At 50.5% G+C, this 12,605-nt stretch overlaps 1 protein-coding gene across 1 annotated transcript; it reads left to right on the top strand.

Annotated features, from left to right (window-relative positions):
• Nucleotides 1-40: 40 nt before the first annotated feature.
• POLL (DNA polymerase lambda) lies at nucleotides 41-11,836 on the top strand. Its single transcript, XM_059476992.1, has 9 exons — nucleotides 41-51; nucleotides 1,614-1,757; nucleotides 2,010-2,307; nucleotides 2,920-3,082; nucleotides 5,592-5,915; nucleotides 6,426-6,599; nucleotides 7,496-7,624; nucleotides 9,575-9,743; nucleotides 10,041-11,836. Exons 2-9 carry the CDS (start codon nucleotides 1,643-1,645, stop codon nucleotides 10,403-10,405), a joined length of 1,737 nt encoding a protein of 578 aa, XP_059332975.1. The 5' UTR covers nucleotides 41-51; nucleotides 1,614-1,642; the 3' UTR covers nucleotides 10,406-11,836.
• The last annotated feature ends 769 nt before the right edge of the window (nucleotides 11,837-12,605 follow it).

Here is a 12,605-nt window from a genome sequence, read left to right as displayed (position 1 = left end):
TTTTTTTTTTTTTTGTTAAAACGTCCTGAAAACTGAACCGTTTCAGCGAAGGTGAGTTTTAGAAATGTAGCGGGATTTCTGTTCCCATGGAGCTGAACTCTTCCTCACAGAAGTGAGGACTTGAGTCGAGCTCTGGGTTGGTCTTCAGAGGATTATGTTTAGTGTTCAGATGAGAAGGTGACCATAGCCGGAAGACATGGCCCGATGGGACCATTTTCAGCTCTTCCAGCTTTGGTGGGATAGGTTTGTGGTGGACTGTGTGTGAGAACTGTAAGAGAAACACGGAGTGCTGCACAGAGAGGAAACCAAGCTGGTGTGAACTCAGCGCTGCAGCCACAGGGAGGGAGCTGTTGGGATATACAGTGATTTGGGGCTTGTTTGGGCTACAAAAAACTGAGCTTCCTTGTGTCCTGGTAGTTCAAGCTCCAAAGTTTGCATTTGCAAGGCTTGTCATGGTAAAGCTACAGTTGTACCCATGTTGAACTTGGCTAGTTAATCTTTAGTAATTTGCTATTTCCAGATGAAGCCAAATTGGGAATTTTCCTCTTGTGGCTGTGTGAAACACTTGGTGTCTGTGGGATCTCAGCACCTCAGGATGGAGGTGCAGAGAGGCCGAGACCACCCTTGGGGGGCTCGGGAATCCTGGAATGTTGCCAGAAGTGTCTGGTGGCAGGATTTTGATCCTACACAGGAGATGAAACCTGTATGAGGACTGGGAGGATTCCACTGGGTGAATGGTGAAGGGATAAGTTAGTTAAAGTGTAGAACACAGGGTTTAGGATTTTGGTACAGGGGGGTCTAAAGAAGTAAGATGGAGGAATTGGGGCGTGTCCTGTCCTTCTTCTTCTTCTTCTTGGCCTCCATCTTCTGTGGTGGTGGTGGCACTTTGGGATTGGTCATTATTAAAAGTGCACCGGTTAATAAGAGTAGAAGGTATTGGGGAGAAATAGTAAATATTGTATACGCAACTTTGAGTATAAAGATAAGTGACCGCCCAGGGGGCTCGCAGTGTGCCCATGGCTGACTTGCTGTGCAGACCTCTGTCGGGCTGAAAGAAAATCTTTTAGATAAACAATTAATAAACACCAAGACCGAGACAAGATCAGAAGTCTCTCCTCGTCCTTTGAAGCGTCGGCTCTCCAAGGCCATCCCTGGGCCTTTCCAGGCCACCTAAACAGCAACAGCCTAAAAACCCGACAGGTGTCAATCAGAGTTTTGTCTCATAGGTGACTGGATTTCAGCCCTGGCAGGAGAAGTGTTTCCCTCTTGGGAATGTGCTTTAAGAAATGCCTGGGAAATAAAGTTGCTTCTTTAGGCTGAGCAGATAGAAGCTCTAAACTGTTAAAATAGTTGAATGCTTTGCATTGTAAGAACTCAGCTGTAGAGGTTTCTAAGCCATTCAGGTATGGTTAACTTAAGTGACTTTCTGATTTTGGTTTTCCTGACCTTGTGGGCTGCCATTCTTGATTCTGGTTGCCTCCCTCAAGCTGAGCATTTTTGGAAGGCAACAACAAAAAACTTCAGAACAACAAAGACAGTGAACAACATGAGTGAATCTTGAGTTGTGGTTAGGTAAGATCTTAGCAACCTTCCTCTTTCTTATTTGTATTTAGCAATTGCTGCTACCTTTCCCACCAGGCCTATGGAGCCACGAGGGATTGTCAAAGCCTTTCCCAAGAGAAAGAAGGTGAGGGATGGCTCGGAGAAAAGCATCCCTCCAAAGATCCTGAAGGAGCAAGGAACAGAGACACCAGAGGGTAAGTCCTGTGTCCCTGTGATGCAGGATATAATTCTTACACTCGGTGTGTTAACTGCAAGTGCTGTTCCCCGTGGGCTTTTTCTGGCCCTCAGTGTGTTTTCTGTAGTGGTCATGGCCAGTTTGGTTTGGTGTGTCCTGCTGGAGCCCCCCAGGACTGCCTGCCAGGGCTGATGCCACCAAGTCCTGTGTGAGAGATGTAGCCCTGCTGGGTGGGGTTTCTGTTGTCACTGTGTCCCTGTGCTTTCCTTAGCAGAGTGGCTGAAACCAGTCGTTGCCTTTGTGCTGCAAGCCGGCATTGGCCTGGCCAGGGCCGAGATCTTCCGCAGGCAGATTGTGCACAACGGGGGCGTGGTTCACAGCCAGCTCTGCCCCGAGGTGACACACGTCATTGTGGCCGAGCACATGGACTGCCCCCGCGCCCTCCGGCTCCTCAGGCTCACCAAGCTGCCCCCGGGGCTGCAGCTGGTGAAGGCAGCCTGGCTTAGTGCCTGCATTAGGGACCAGAAGCTGCTGAGCACTGCTGGCTATGGCGTCTTTATCCCTCACAGGTAGGCAAATGCCACTCTGCTATTCCTCCCTGCATTTCCTCTGAAATAAACTGAACAGCACTACAGTTTGAGCTCTGCTCAAAATCTTGGACTGCAACTCCTTGTGGCTTCTGTGAGCCTGACTCAAAGTTCTGTGCGGTAGCAAAACACATAATAGGGCCCAGAAGTACTGCCAGAAGTCCTGTCACTTGCTACAGGTGCTAAAGGCACCTCTTCCTGATCCATCAGTGATAACAAGATGTCTCTTAAAAATACCGAGGATTAAATACTGTTTCTTATTTATTGCAGATGAAAGGTAGAGAGAAATTGGAAACTAGGCACAAGAGGAAATAAAAAATGGAACAGCAGGCACAGATTAGGATCAGAATGTTTTGGCAATGTTTTGGAAAGAGAGTCTAAGAGTGAGGTAGGTAGGAGTGGAAGTTGCAGGTCAGCAAGGTAGATGTTAACTGGGGAGTTGAGCTAAAGCCAGAGTAATTAATCTGTGATCTGAGAGAGTACAATTCATGTGGGTTGTTTGGTCCATCCCAAAACATGCAGAAGGATTTCTTGGTCAAACTTCTGGGGGTTGAGAAGTCCTCCTTCTGTACTGAGACATCTGATCCATGGCAGGTACCTGGAGGAGGAGGAATTCCAGAAAGAACAGCAGCAGATCCTGGACAGAGAAAAACTGCAGCCCCCAGCAGAGGAGGGAGCAGTGAAACCAAGCACTGAATCACAGCTGGATTCCTCACAGCGAGGCTTGGGCACCCTTGGGCAGCAGCGACCGGCTGAGGTGAGGATTTCCTGCACAGATCCATCTCCCTGTGAGCAGATCCTGCTTGCTGCTTTTCCTGGCTAAGAGCATCCCTGCAGGGATACCATGTGAGATTTTCTCAGCAAAGGGAAGGTGTTTGGATGTTCCAGTGAGCCAGACTCGGGCTGTGGGCATGGTTACTGCTTCTCTTTGTCCTTTTTAGGTACTAAGAATAGAAACAGTGGCCCTAAATTGCTGTTGCCATCAGAACTTTCCAGCTGAAGCTGTCCTGGTGCTCTGATCAGGCCAAGGCTCACTATGGTGATACACACTTATGTCCTTTTGAGGAATATTCCCTGTCTGAGAATATCTTCTTTTCAGGAAGCTGTCTCTGATATTTCATCCCATGCTCCTGCCTGAGCCATATGGGTCAGTTCTCCACTCCTTGGCAAACACCCTGTTCAGACACATGTTTGTACAGTGGATCAGGTTGCTACCAGAAGGATCATGGAGGTGTTCTTGAAATATCTGTGTTGGGTTATTAGTGGCTTCTGCTGTGAGTCAGCATCTATGGCCCGCTGTTAGCTTTCCTGCCTTTCTCTGCATTTTTGCTCAAATTTGCTGAGTTCTTCTTGGGCATTTGTGTAATTCAAATCTGTCTGTAGCAAAGTTACCTCAAACATCCCCAGCAGCTGCTTTGTATTACTGGCAACACAGTCCAAAATGTTGTTGCTCAAAGCCTGAAATTACTCTCACCTGGCAGCTCTCTGAGGGCACAAAAGCCACATTTGTAGATGTTTCAGTAAAATCCATTGTCCCAGGCTTAGATGTGTGTGACTTGAGGAGGAATGGGATATGTGATTTGGGGAGGAGTGGGATACTTGAGACCCAGCTGCAGCAGTAAAGCTGAAACTTAGTTTAGAAGTCGTTTTTAAGCACAAAGTCTTTTCTAGCTTGGGTGGATGGTTTTTTCTCTAGGAGATGATGGGTGTCAGTGTTTTGTACTAAACAGAGACTGATCTAGGAGTGTTGCCTTTGGATGTAAACTCCTGTGAAGAAATCCTGTTACGGTCAGATTAGCAACCACTTTTTGACTGGCATGCAGATGCAGTGGTTCTCTGCAAGGCAGCCTCTGTAAGCAGTGCCAGTTACTCTGTGAACCCAGAGCTGTCACCCCAGGCTGCCTGTCTCCCTCTCAAGTAGCCTGTTGCTACTAGCTGGTTTTGCACATGTGGTTGTAAAGAGTCCATCAGCTTTGCTGACAAAGTGTAGGGAGTCAGGGGTTTAAGGGCTGTTTCACCTCTGTGACACTGCTGGCCAGGAGGATGGGAATTACTTCCAGCTCCAGCTGCAGAGCTCTCTGTGTTGTGAATGGATAACATGCTCCTTTATATGCTTTTAAGGGGCTTACTGACTTATCTGAGCCTTTTGAGGCTTTGCTGCCCTTAGAGAGCAGCATCTGAAGGGAGTTGCATTTCAAGACAAATTAAACTAATTAAATCTATCAAATCTTCAATCTTACCCAGTTTTCGAAGTTATAAAACAAGACTGCAAAACAGATCCCATCTATGTGTCTTCAGACCTCCTACCTTCTCAGGCAGCAGAACCAGAGGCTGTAAGGATGTGGCTCTTCTTAGGCTCACACTCTGCTGAAACTCATAACAGAACATGGTGTGCTGCATGTAATTGCTGGACTGATCCCAAACAACCCTGCATCACTCAGAGTTACTTCCACAAGCTCTTGGATCTTCATAGACTCCTGTGTTTATACATCAGGGGAGATGGGGACCCCAGTGAGCAAAGCAGTCTCCAAAGTCCCTGTGTGGCTTTCCACTTCTATCCCCTTTTGTTCATTACCTGAAGCCGAGGCTCATTGTTTCTTAAGTCTACACAGAGGATTCTTAATGCTGAGGGTATCAGCAAATGCATACATTGGTTCTTTCTTCCGTCACTGAGGAATGTGGAGTCCTTTGTGTCATTCCTTCCTCCCCTTTTCTCTTGCAGATAGCCATGGGGAACATGAGCGGGTTTAAATTTACTACTCTTGTTAAGATTTTGTGTCTGTAAACTGAAAACAAAGTTCAGTGCCTATCTGCTGCCATCTGCATCATGGGGTTGAAGTTTCTGAGTCTGAATGTGAGAGATGTGCCTATGCTGCCACCAGATGAGCTAAAGGTTTTCCAGTGGGAGTAGGGAGTCAGCATCTCTGCCAGTCAGGGATTTTGGCATTGTCATACCTTGCTGCTGGCAGCAGTTGCTCACTTATTCAGTGTCTTACCTCAGGGCCTTGGCTGTAGGAGGAGCCTGGGTGCTTGAATCACAGGTAGACAGCAGTGTAGTCTCCTGTGCAGTGTGAGATGTGCATGTGTAGCTTGAGGTGTGAGGAACTGTGGTGTGCAGTTCTAGGGGTGGCAGTTGGAGCATGCTGTGCCCAGGAGGGAGGGTGGTTAGTGCTCTGCTTTCCTAATCTCAGGAGTAGCTTGTGCCAAGGGTTTGTATTAGGCATGTACTTATTCTCACACAGCTGTTTTCTGATCTCTCCCTAAAGAAATACTCTGATGATGAAGACAGTGAAGGAGAAGATGCTGGTGTCACCCAGGGAGACCTGGAAGCATTGATTTCTGGCCACTACCCTGTGAAATCATCAGAGGAGATCAGTGATAGCTCTGACACAGTGGTCCAGCCTCCCAGCAAGTGGGTTTGTGCCCAGTCTTCCGACACCAAGAAGGAAAATCACAACCAGTGCATCACAGAGAAGCTGGAAGTGCTGGCAAAGGCTTACTCTGTCCAGGGGGACAAGTGGAGAGCTCTGGGCTACTCCAAAGCAATCAATGCACTTAAGAGCTACCACAAACCAGTCACCTCCTACCAGGTAAAACACCTCCCCAGGAGGTGGAGCAGGGAGATGGACCTTCCATGGAAGTTGTATAGCAAGTGCAAGTTGAGAATTATTGACCACACATAGTGTTTGCAGAACAGTAGAAAAATGGAATCTGAGCCTTTTAGGGCCAGATCTGGACACTCTCAAGATAAATGCCTTCCTTAGACACAATGCAGGGACACTTTCACCTTCCTCTTCATCAACAGCAACTGGCCATTGATAGTGATAACATGTAAAACTGGCTGGATATGAGTCTTGGGGGCTGTGGCAATCCAGCAGTTCAGTGTGTTCATGTTTCAGTCCCATTCTGCAGGCTTGTCCTTTTCCAATTGAATTGATCAGCCAAGGTAAGCCTGGGCTAGAGAGGAGACCGCCAGGCAAGACTAGTCCTGCCATGTAACCTTCAGTCATCAAATGACTAACCAGGCTCAGAGTCAGTAGCAGCTCCCCAGCTTGTCCATGATCTTTGCTTTCCCAGTAGCAGCTCTGGTTTCTTTCCAGGAAGCCTGTAAAATCCCTGGCATTGGGAAGCGGATGGCAGAGAAGATCCTGGAGATCTTGGAGAGTGGGCACCTGCGCAAGCTGGATCACATCAGTGAGAGTGTGCCTGTGCTGGAGTTGTTTTCCAACATCTGGGGAGCAGGGGTCAAGACAGCTCAGATGTGGTACCAGCAGGTAAGTTCAGTGCCTTACACAAGATGCTCTCTGGTTATGGTTTGAAGACTGCTGCTGAGTGTAGGAGATTTACTTTCACAAATAGTTTTTAATTGCTGATATCTACAGGTCAGATTTAAATCTGTTTTTTTGGGGAGGAACTATGAGATTGGGTCCCATTGTGTCTCAGCACCCTGCTGAGACTTTAGTTGTGCTGGGATGGGTAAAGGACAAAGATGTGGAGAAGAGGAATGGGAGACATTCTGCCTCTGCTCTAGCATCACTTTTTGGAGCTCATGTCACAGTAGTCATGGCAATGATGTTGCTATGACCCAGGCTTGAATCAGGACATCTTGGCCATGAGACCTCCTGATGCAGTTGCTGACTGTTGGCCTGTAGCTGTCAGAGTAGCCATCCATTTTGTCTCAAAGTTAGAAGAATGAGGTTGAAATAATTGTGCCAACAGGAGCAGCCCAACCCACTGGGTGGGTTCCTTCTTTAAAAACAGTTTGTCTCCTGAGCATGAGCTATTGAAGCCTGGTTTCCTGTAGTGTTTGGTTTGTGACTGGATTCTTGACTTAAAAACACATTTGTGTTCATGCTGTCAGCTTTCCTTCATTGGGATGTTGTGGGTGTTGTTCTTTTACCTGCATTGCATGTTTTCCTTCAGGGTATAGAGACACCATGCCTTAAGAGCAGTGGAGGGGTGGACATTAGAGGTGTGCATGGATAGTGCCATTGCCTAAATCCCTTCTTTTAGGAACCAGCCCTAAAGTGTTCTTTACATGTGATCTCAGAAGCTGTGACTAGGCCTGAACTTGAGACAGGCTAAATACAATCTTACCAAATCTTGGTGGAAAGTGTGTGAAGAGCAAAGTCGTGGCAGATGTGTGAATATCACACCTGGTCTGCTCTAGGGTTTCCGGACGCTGGATGACATCCGCAGCAAGGCCGCTCTGACCAGCCAGCAGGCCGTGGGGCTGAAGCACTATGCGGATTTCCTGGAGCGCATGCCTCGGGAGGAAGCTGCAGAGATAGAGCAGACTGTGAGTAGCTTGGCCACAGGCCCTCAGAGTGCAGTACCTGCTGGGACATGACAGGAGAGTACATGCTGTGAAAATAGCCCTTGTGTTAGAGCTGAACTCTTCAGCCTCTCCTCTGCCTGGGGTCAGTGCTTGGGGAACCCTTTTTGGGCATGGGCACACAAGACCTCTACCTTGCCTCATAAGAAAGTTCAGTCTGAGTGCCTGGCAAGGAGGAGGATACTTCACTGGGGTTAGTCCTACACACTGCTTTGAAGAAGGCTGCATGTGGCATGGTGGGATAAGCAGGTTCCTAGCTCTGCTTTCTTGTCTCTCATCATGTCTGGAGTGTCTGCTTTCAGCTGAGGTGTCCCTGGTGCTGCTCCTTCAAAGGGAGCTGTGAGCACCTTGTGGTCTAGTTGTCAGTTAGAGAACAGAGGGTGGATATCCTTGGTGGAAGCAAAGGGGATCCAGGCTGCAAACGAGTGCTGCTTGCTGTAGGATGCTGTGGCACTCCATGACTGTGGGGTGCTAAGCCAGTGTACCCTAATGTGAGCAGAGAGACTGGGGGACACACTGTCATTGCTACCCCCGTGCTCTCCAGTCACCATGGAAGCAGCAGCCAGTGTGACCCTGTCACTCGGCCACAGGGCCTGGCCATGAAGAATACCTTCCTGCCAGGCTCCTGCTGGGGTGTCACTCCTGTGGGCCGGATTAGCCATTTTGGTGGTGAGTGGTCCCTTTCCCAGGCAGGCTGGCCTGAGGAGCTGGCTCTTGGGAGTGGGTCTATTGTTATCTTGATGGGATTACTGTGCTGCCCTCCATACACACACACACACCTCTGATCCAGGCCCTGGAGAGAGAATGAGGGATTAGTCACTGTCTGTGCTGCCTGTCACAGTGAGATCTGAGGAGCTTTTAGGCTCTCGGGTGGGGCTGGGAGTTTTCTAGAAATCTTCATTTAAAGCCAGAAGGGGGGCAGAAACACCAGAGGAGGGCTTGCTCCGCATGAGAAAGGCTTGTGGCTTCTTGGAGCACCTTTGGGGCAAAGGTTAATGGGTTTATCTCTTGCTAATGAAGGATGATCCCCAAGAGTGACAAGGGGCTGTGGGCACGGACACTGCCTTGCTGAACCCCAGCCTCTGTGATGGCCCCATCACCAGGAATTGCTGAGCCCCTCATTATTTGCTGCCAGCAGGGTGATTGGCACAATCAGGCCAAGAATACTTTAGGCCTGTCAGAGACTTTGGAGCCTTTCTTAAACATGTAATGAATGAAGCCATCAGAGTTAGCACTGTCTGCACAAAACAGGACCTGGGGTCCAGCTTGGAGAAGACTGTAATAGGGGAAGTTCTTATTATGTGTTTGATTGCTGGCAGCAGCATGTTGGCATCCCTTTGGTCTAAAATGCTGGGACAACTGTGCTTTTTCTGGGTCAGGAAGCCCAGCTCCCCTGCAGAGGCAGTGCTCCTTGCAGGAGTGAACTCCAAGGGGTACTCACAGATTTTCTGCTGTGTTGGATCCTGCTGGGGAGACTTCACAAGCCCAACTCTGTTTTTGAAACAGGGCCTGTGACCATCACCTGTTGAACTGATTTGCTTTGTGGGCAGAGCTGGTGAGCCTTGTTCTTGTAGGCCTGCTGAAAAACCTCTTATCTCATGCTGTTTCAGAAACTGAAGGCTCTGAAAGCTTGTGCAGTACTTTGCCCCTTCATATTCCTGCTTGTCCCAACCCAGTGCTCCCAAGAGCTGATGGTTGATCACTGTATGGTGTGGCATTGTGCGGGATGTTTGCAGGACTGGGTGGAGGCCGCTCTGGCTCACTCCTCCCCTGACAGCAGGCCGGCCTTCTTGGTGGGGCAGTGTGCCATGCCTGCATCTGGAGATGCAGGACAGGCCTCAAGGCAGGCACGAGATCCTTTGCTGCCTTAATGAAAAGGGCATGGTCTCTGACTCCTCATCCTCTTTCTTGAAGGTCAGACAAGCTGCCCTGGCCATCAAACCTGGCCTCGTGTGTGTTGCCTGTGGCTCCTACCGTCGGGGGAAGGCCACGTGTGGAGATGTGGATGTGCTGGTCACTCACCCGGATGGGCAGTCTCACCGTGGCGTGTTCAGCAAGCTGCTCAGCAGCCTCCGCAGGAGCGGTAAGAGGGCAGGAAGCTGCTCTTAGAATGGCCATGGCAAGGAGGCAATGAGGTGGATGGCATTCGTTGAAGGATAGGTGATCACTACTCCTAAGGATGGGACATCTTGTCCTTAAAATTACTGGACCTGGCTCAGCTGTAGTTTTAAGGAGGGACTATTGCTGCAGCTCAGTGTGTTATCACTGGTGTCCCACAGCACGTTATGGGACACCTCTGCTGCTCTCTGGGCAGTGGGGAGTTCAGCATGGAGGTGTCCGTCTACCCCTGAGCTCCTCTTGGCCTGTTCTCTCTTCGCAGGCTTCCTTACAGACGACCTGGTGAGTCAGGAGGACAATGGTGATCAGCAGAAGTACCTGGGCGTGTGCCGCCTGCCGGGGCCCGCGCGGCGCCACCGCCGCCTGGACGTCATCGTGGTGCCGTACCGGGAGTTCGCCTGCGCCCTGCTCTACTTCACGGGCTCGGCTCACTTCAACCGCTCCATGCGCGCCCTGGCCAAGAGCAAGGGCATGAGCCTGTCGGAGCACGCGCTCAGCTCGGCCGTGGTGCGGGGCCCTGGTGGTGCCAAGGTGGCCCCTGGGCACACTCTGCCCACCCCCACCGAGAGAGATGTCTTCATTCTGCTGGGGCTGCCTTACCGCGAGCCCTCCGAACGGGACTGGTGAGGCCCGCGCGTCACCCTGGGCTTGTGCTGTGCTGCTGCTTGGAAGGATCTGATTTCCCCAGAGGTGGAAAGGCTCTGTGGTGCCTGCAGGCTGAGGAACATCTCCCAGCAAACTGGGGCTCCTTGCAAGCGTGAGGCCTGGCTGCTGGGCAGAGCTCTGTGGCTTCCTCAGCTCAGGCTGTGGGCTGGAACCACACTGGAAGTGCTCTCTTGGTGTGGCTACCAGAAGGGCTTGCTGCCAATCAGCTACCCTGGCCCTGCTCTCCCCAACTTTGGAAGACTGGGTTGCAGAACCTTGTGATCCAGCCCCTGACAGTGCTTGGGAACAAAGGAAGTGGCGTGCATCTTCCTCTGTATCTGAGCACTGACACTGTGAAATTTCTGTTCTGAGCTGTGAATGAAGGTAGCAGAGGTCTAGCTTGGTTCTGTGACAGGCCTTTCCTCCTCACTACTGCTGGCAGCTGCTACTGCAGGAGCCTCAAGGGGTTAACCTGTGCTGCTGCTGTGTCCTTCTGCTGTGTCTGAGCTGGTGTGTCCTTTGATGGGTCCCATTGCACAGGGCCAGGCTGCTCTTGCTGCCTCCAGCTTTCCCTGATGCCAGATGAGTCTTGAAAGAGACATAGGGACCTGAGGTTCTGTACCTGCTTGCTCCCAGCCTCGTGTTCTGAGGATCCTCCAGATTTACTCAGAGCCCTGGTCTGGCCCAAGACCTCCTTTCTTAGTGCAGGAGAGGAGCAGAGCTCACAGCTTGGGGAGCTGTGCTCAGGAGAGATTTGAATGTATTGGCACTGAATGTAATCCAGCAGCACTGTGTGTCTGTCTGTAGGAGGCATGGAGACAGAAAAAAGCACAAGGAAATAGTTAATTTGGAACTGGGACAAAGCAAAACTTTTCCCTTTTTTATGTGTGGAAGCCATGGAGTCATCTAGTCTTTGATCAGGGAAAGTGTGTGTGTGTTTGTGTATACAGGTGCATGTGGCTGGTCCCACCAGTTCCATGGGAGTGAATTTTATATCTCAAGAAACCTCAACTGTTTTATATTGTGGAGATGAATTTCCCAGGGACATTGAGTGCTCTGTCTGTTACAGGTATTGCAGTGGTTGCTCCTGGCAGAGGTGCCATGGTGGGCATTTCTGTGCCAGGCCCCCAGGGCTCTTGCTCCCTTGTGGGGGATCTGGCCCCACCAGGTACAGTGACAAAGCTGCATGTTTGCTGCTAGGGCAGGCACAAACCAGGTGGGTTTGCACATTTCTGTGGCTCCTGGGCACCAGCAGGGCTGGGGCTTTGCTAGGGTGACCTACACCCCAGCAGTGGCATTTGTCAACCCAACATTTCTGCTGGACACCTGGGGGAAATGAATGTCTTTTGGCATGTTTTGGTGCTTTGAAATTTGAAGTGTAATAAATAAATAACTAAATCCCTTCTTACTTTTCCCTTGGTGTCTCTGTCTTTTTGCTCTCTGCACTGTGACTGTTGGGACTTTCTCCTGTGGCTTACCAGGAGCTCCTGTGCTGGTCCATTTCTCTGGTTTCAGTGGAGGTGGAGAACACACAGTCACACTGTTGGACCACACTTCTGGCTCTCAGGGCAGGCAGCTGCTGTTCCTGGAGCACTGAGGCTGCTTCTCTGTGGGACCATGTGCTGAAGGCATCAGCAGTGGTATGGGAAATAGGCACTGCTTGCCCCCAACTCCTTCCCCTTTGTCATCCCTCCTCCAGGGCTACAGTTCACACCCAGGTAGCAAAGGGGTGCTGCAGCAGCACCTGACCCTGCTGTTTGTCCTGCTTTTATTTAGGGAGAGGCTGGGCTAGACTTTGTGCCCACCCCCTTGGGAAATGCCAGGGGGTGGCCCTAGGACATATGTGTCATGTAGAGGCCACTGGGGCAGAAATCCCACCGGTCCCCTGCTCTGTGAGGGAATGAGCCTGATGTCTGTCTGTCCCCTCCCACCCCACAAATCCCTGCCCAGGAGCTTTGGAGGGGGCAGAGGGCCCTCATGTGGCTAACTGCAGCCAGGTGGATCACGGATGGATAAGGACCATTTCTCTTGGGTGTAGGTGTGGGGGTTGAAAGGGGCAGGAGTGCAGGAGCACAAGGAGCTTGTCCAGAGCAGCTGGAGGGTGACCTTTCTGGATGTTGCTTCTCCCTCATCCTGGTGCAAGGGGAGAAACATGAGGGGCTGGGCCGTGCCACTGTAAGTC

This window comes from Ammospiza nelsoni, chromosome 8 (assembly GCF_027579445.1).
Source record: "Ammospiza nelsoni isolate bAmmNel1 chromosome 8, bAmmNel1.pri, whole genome shotgun sequence".
Lineage (NCBI taxonomy): Eukaryota > Metazoa > Chordata > Aves > Passeriformes > Passerellidae > Ammospiza > Ammospiza nelsoni.
This window is presented reverse-complemented; position numbering and strand designations above follow the sequence as displayed.